This window comes from Cryptomeria japonica, chromosome 7, assembly GCF_030272615.1.
Source record: "Cryptomeria japonica chromosome 7, Sugi_1.0, whole genome shotgun sequence".
Lineage (NCBI taxonomy): Eukaryota > Viridiplantae > Streptophyta > Pinopsida > Cupressales > Cupressaceae > Cryptomeria > Cryptomeria japonica.
The window spans coordinates 406,155,081-406,161,080 of record NC_081411.1 but is presented as its reverse complement, the minus strand read 5'-3'; the positions used below and the strand labels follow the sequence as shown (position 1 = coordinate 406,161,080).

The 6,000-nt window shown below is 34.7% G+C and overlaps 1 protein-coding gene across 1 annotated transcript; it reads right to left on the bottom strand.

Annotated features, from left to right (window-relative positions):
• Nucleotides 1-359: 359 nt before the first annotated feature.
• On the bottom strand, nucleotides 360-946 carry LOC131053545 (germin-like protein 2-4). Its single transcript, XM_057988162.2, has 3 exons — nucleotides 796-946; nucleotides 590-726; nucleotides 360-503 (listed from the first exon to the last, which is right to left on the bottom strand). The coding sequence occupies exons 1-3, from the start codon at nucleotides 944-946 to the stop codon at nucleotides 360-362; spliced, it is 432 nt and encodes a 143-aa protein (XP_057844145.2).
• Nucleotides 947-6,000: the final 5,054 nt, after the last annotated feature.

Genomic DNA, 6,000 nt, shown 5'->3' with positions numbered 1-6,000 from the left:
AAAAAAGTAAAATACAATCAACATATATTTAAAAAAAACCGTAATATAAATTTTAAATATAACATCTAAAATACCAATGCCAATCTCTTTAACATCTATTATAAATTGAAAATTAATAAATTCTGTACCAGTTAAAAATGCCTTATTTTCTTGCTTAATGCTGAGTAAAAGCAATTAAGATATTTTCAAAACACTAGTCATCGAAAATTAACATGAATTACTTTGTAGTCCCAATAAAATTATGGTACTGGAACATTCTCATATATTCAGACATGGTTCACAAATCCCTGAGGAAAGGTGCAAAAAGTAGACGGAAAGCTTTTCCCCAAAAAAGCAATAAAACACAGTTTAATAACAATTCACACACCACATCCAGGCATTAGCTTTAATCCAATTCCACTGCAATATATCCGTGACTCTAATTTGTTCACGTCCCGTTGGCTGATGTTGAAGGCTGCAGCCACGGCTATCGAGGGCAGCTTCATTATCGACACGCTGCTTGGCTGCCATATTCAAAGCACAAAAGGATTATCAATCTCCTGATTAGGAAGTATCAATAGACTGAAATGTATGTATTTATTGATCTTACCATAACACCAGGATTTTGGCTGTTGAGGGCAGAGATAAAGTTAGCTTCTTCCTTCCCAACATTAGCCTCAAAATGCATCATTCCCCTGGGAAATATGGTGATATCTCCAGGATTCAGAATATCGATGAAAGCATTACCTAATTTTAAACGTCATCATTAGTGATTCTGCAATAATAAAAGCTGGGTAAAGCAGGAGTAGGTTTTACCATGAGTGTCAACAAAACCAACTTGAAGAGGCCCTCCAGAGATTAGGGCAAGCATCTCTGTGGCTCGTGGATGGTATGCGGTAAATTCACCCCACAAGGAACCATCTTGAACCTCACATACGTCAGCCCCTGTGATCTGAGACAATACCATATTCTGTCACTACAACTGCAAAAGAAATAAATAGGGTTTGGAATAATAATAGTGATAGTTAGTAGGTTATAATCTTACTCCATTGCAGGAAACTTGGCGACTGTAGCGGCGGCGCGTACTCCTCCTGTGTCGACAATGACATCTCCATTAGTGAAAATGTCATGGAGGGTGAAAGAGGTTACTCCTGGAGCGTAGTCTGTCAGAGGGTCAGAGTCTGATCCATAAACACATCCATTCATAATACTAAGAACGGCTAGAATAACGAATAACTTCATCCTGGATGTTATGATTTCTCAGTTTCTTTTCAACGTGAAGGCTTGCATGATCGAGCCTGTGGTTCGTGTATTTATAGGTGGAGAATGAGAGGCATTGTTTGACGACGAAAAATGACATTTTTAGCAAATATTCTCCCTCAATGCCGTAGCTTGCCCGCAAGAGTTTTAATTTCCGCGTATTGTTTTAGGAAACACCGAAGAAAAAGGATATTATATAATTATAAGAGGTTGGACAGAAACGTTAACTTTAATTATACAAGCGTATGGCACAAGAACTTGAATATATTAATGTTAAAATCAAAAAAATAAATTTTCGTTATATTTTAAAAATGTTGCCATGATTTTGCCTTTCATCACTTTCAAGTATTAGTTCTATATTCCTCTTTTAAAAATGCTGCCATGTTTTTGTCTTTCGTCGCTCTCAAGTATTAGTTCTATATTCCTCCAAGATTTTAATAATTAATATTATAAAAAGATTAAAAAATTATATGAAGTTTCAAAAATTAGATACTAATTTTAAGGAGTATAGGTCATGTACTCAAGAAATATCATATTTGTTTATTATTCTACTTAAAAAATGAAAAAATATTATTATATAATTATATTGTAATTAATATTGAAGAAAAACAAAAAATGTATTAAGATTACATTATTATTATATTATAATTTTATATTCATTTTATCCTTATCATTGACAAAAAAGAGAATTTTATGTAGGGACACTTTCAACCCTTCATAATTAATAATATTATCTCTAACCTATATTATATATTTAAAATAATGTAGAAAATCTTGTAATTAAAATTAATTATAAAATAGTTTTCTTTTGTTATTTATGAATTTAAATGTCATAAACAACTAAAATTAAATGCTTTTAGTTTTTATTGACAAAGTGTTTAGATCCATATATAACTATAATAGACCTTGGAGGTAATTAATCTAAATTACTCATAATTACATTTATTAAAAATGTTTTTGTTTTTAAAGGTTTTTACTTCGATGTAGAAGTCCATTTCGGACATTCCTTTCTTAGTATACCAGAAGGCAGTCTATGAGGATGTAGTGGCCTCAAGATCCATTTTCCTTTCTTATAAACCAGATGAAATTACCTAGATGAAATCAGAATCTGGATCATACTCTATAAAGAATGGCTACCAAAGTTTGATGCTCGCCTCCACCTTATTGAACTGGCCTTCAAATTTGTGTTGGGCCTCACCTTATCTATCGAAAGCAAGGGTGTTCGCATAGTTAAGAAGCTCAGACCACTTGCTTCTAAATTGTTCGATTACTTCCATTTATTGGTCTTGGTTACAAGGTAAGATAGGATGGAGTGATCTGAGATCTAACAAGATTCTGAACTTCTTCCAAAGCTAGCTAGTTTTATTTCCCAAATATACTTTTGCTTGTCGCTTGCTAATTAATTAGCCCATCCATTTTAATGTGGCAAGCGTGGCTGGAAAGAAATAATAAGTTTTTTTTAGGAAAAGGGCCTTGCCACTCAGTAAACTGCTTCAGAAGATTGAGCTTGTTATATCAGAAGTTGCAATGACATACTTATATAGGTCAATCCCAGTTAAGAAATATTTTTCCTTGTGGGATAGTTTTATTTTCAATAAATGGTCTTCCCTCTCAACCCCACCATATGTTGGGGCGGTGTCTTCCATTGATTAGAAGGCTAGAAGATTGTTTTGTGTGTTGAAACCACCGCCATCTTTTTAGTGTAAATTTAATTTTGATGGAGCATGTACGGTGAATCTAGGAGTTTCAAGGAATGGAGCTATTTTGAGAGATGAGAATGTGGAATTTGTGGCGTCAACTTGTTCAATTTTACCTAAGTGATTAAATAATCTTGCATAGGTTTGTGCTCTCAGGTTAGGGTTGTAGTTTTCTATTAAAGATGTATCTATAAATTTTAAGTAGAGGGTGATTCTATGGTGGTTATCAATATTTTGTTCAGAAGAAGCTCTACCAATCGGTTGCTTAGCTATCACTTTGGGAAAATTCTTTGAATTTGAAGTAATGCATTGTTATAGGGAGGCCAATAACATAGCTGATCAGTTGGCAAATTGGGAAATTAATCAAAAGTTGCAACTGGTTGAATTTGAAAAGGAACAAACTTGAGTATTTCTTGAAACATTAAATAACAATTCTTAAGTAAGGTTGATTGTCGTCTAGGTTTTGTCGGTGTGATCTCTCGCCTTGCCTTGTCCTCATATATTTTTGTAAGAAGCATTAACTAATTTGTATATCAATTCCTATGCCTCACTAATTGTAGTTGGGTTGTCATCAGACACATAGAGAATCCTTTCTATTGATTTAAAAATAACAAATTGTTCCACATCTAGAGGTTGAAAGAATATTTTAATGTCTCTTAGCCTTGCAAACTAGAAATATATTTCCTTCCCCAGATAGTGTTATGCTTATTTAGAAACTACAAATGTGATAGAGTAAAAATGGAACATTTAAAGACACAAAACAGGGCCATAAGGTATGCAACTCTCTACTTTCAAGGAAGAAGTGTTGCAACGTGTGTGCCCTTGTTCTTCTTGTGTTGTGCAGTGCAGCACTCGTGTTTGTGACATGGCTTAACCACCTTATGTGGATTCTATAAGTCTAGTGGTTGTATCAGGCATTAACAAGTTGATCTTTTGGTGCAATGACAACCACACTTCTCCTTTGAATGTTGCAAATGCAAGTAGCATTCTTACTCCTTGAAGTCTAGCAACCAGTGCAAAGGTTTCTCCATAATACTCACCTTATTCTTGTGCATATCCTTTGGAAACTAGTCTAGCCTTGTTCCTAACCACTTCACCATCTTCATTCAATTTGTTCCTGATCCACTTAGTACCAATAACATTTTTATCAGCTGGTTTGGGGACAAGTGACCAAGTGTTTTTCTTCTCTATTTGATCAAGCTCTTCATTCATAGCATTTATCCAATCATCATCCTTGAGAGCTTCCCTCACTATCTTAAGTTCAATTGTGGAAATCAGAAAAGCACTTTCTCTAATATTTTTCTTCTTGCTTGTACTCCAACATTTTTGTCTCGAATTATCTGATTCGCAGAGTGATTCAATTTTAACATATCTAGGTATAAGCGGTTTTGATATAGAAATTTCTTCTTGTTCTTCTTTTTCATCTTCCACCAATTGAGCAGTATCCTCCACACTATTTTGCTTAGCATCATTTTGAACTTCCAATTCAATGATCACTATCTTTTGTTCATCTACTGCATCAGACTTGCTGGTATCATCATATTTGTCAAAATAATCATTAACTTTCACATTAACACTTTCCACAATCTTCTTGGTTCTTTTGTTAAAGCACTTGAATTCTTTTCTCTTAGTTGAATAACCAAGGAAAGTTCCTTCATCACTTTAAGGATCAAACTTTTAGGTATACTCATCTCTTTTTATGTAATACCTGCTGCCAAATACTTTGAAATAACTAACATTAGGTGTATGACCATACCATAATTCATAAGGATTTTTGTCACTACCTTTCTTGTTCAATACCCGATTCATTGTGTATATTGTAGTGCTAGCTACTTCTCTCCAAAATATTTTAGGTACATCTCCTCGTATCAACATTGTTCTTGTTTCTTCAACTATGGTCCAGTTCCTCCTTTCTACAATCCCATTCTATTGTGGTGTCCTTGGTATAGATATTTGTCTCTTGATTCCATTCTCATCATAGTATTTCACAAATTTAGCTGATGTGAATTCTCCAACCTGGTCAGAACTTAGGCACTTTAGGTTCTTACTAGTTTCTTTCTCCATTAAGGCTTTGAATACCTTAAACTTGCTGAAAGCATCAGACTTCTCATTCAAAAATTTAACCCACATCATTCTTGAATGATCATCAGTAAATATTTATCACCTTGAAAACTCCTAGTCCTCATAGGACCACATAAATTAGTGTGTACCAAATCTAAAATATTTCCAAAAGAAAATGATTTTCTCTGATACCACTTGTTACAAGTGCGGTTTTTATTGCACCAAAAGATTGACCTATTAATGCCTGATACAACCACTAGATTTATAGAATCCACAAGAGGTGATTAAGCCATGTCACAAACCCAAGCGCCACACAGCGCAACAAAAGGAGACCAAGGGCACACACCTTGCAACAACCCCTTCCCCCCCAGTGCAAGCAAGGGGTTTGAACCTATGACCAAGCTCTGATACCAATTTTTATTATGAGGATCCGGTTATTACTGAGAGGTGGGGGTGAATCAGTAATAAAAAAAATCTGCAACTCTTCACCAAACTGTACTGGTAACTACTCAAATGATATATTAAGCTGATTTAACAAACCATTCATTCAAGTGTTCATCAACATACAAACAAAGTAATGATATCAAATGCACAAATCAACAATGCATCCACCACATGAACATAGAGATTTTTCACATGGAAACCCAACTAGGAAAGCATGGTGGGAATTAGCACCCACAAAATATTTGCACTCTTTTGGAATGCGCCTGGTTAATGGCCTAGCCCGCTTAAGAGCAAGTTATAATATTCTCGATTAAGAGCAGACCTTGTTAGGAGTCACCTAGTCAAGGGATTTTTCCTTAGCCCTATTTGGAGCTCTACCCTGTTAAGAGGTACCTTGTTATAGGATTTCAAACTCAAGCTAATGAGCCACCTAGTGAAGGGATTTACAATATAAGATCTATTAGGATCTACCCAGTTAAGGGATTTCAAACTCCTATCACTGTTAGGGAACAACAGGTCAAATGATCTTATTACAACACTTCCTCGCTTGCTAGTACAG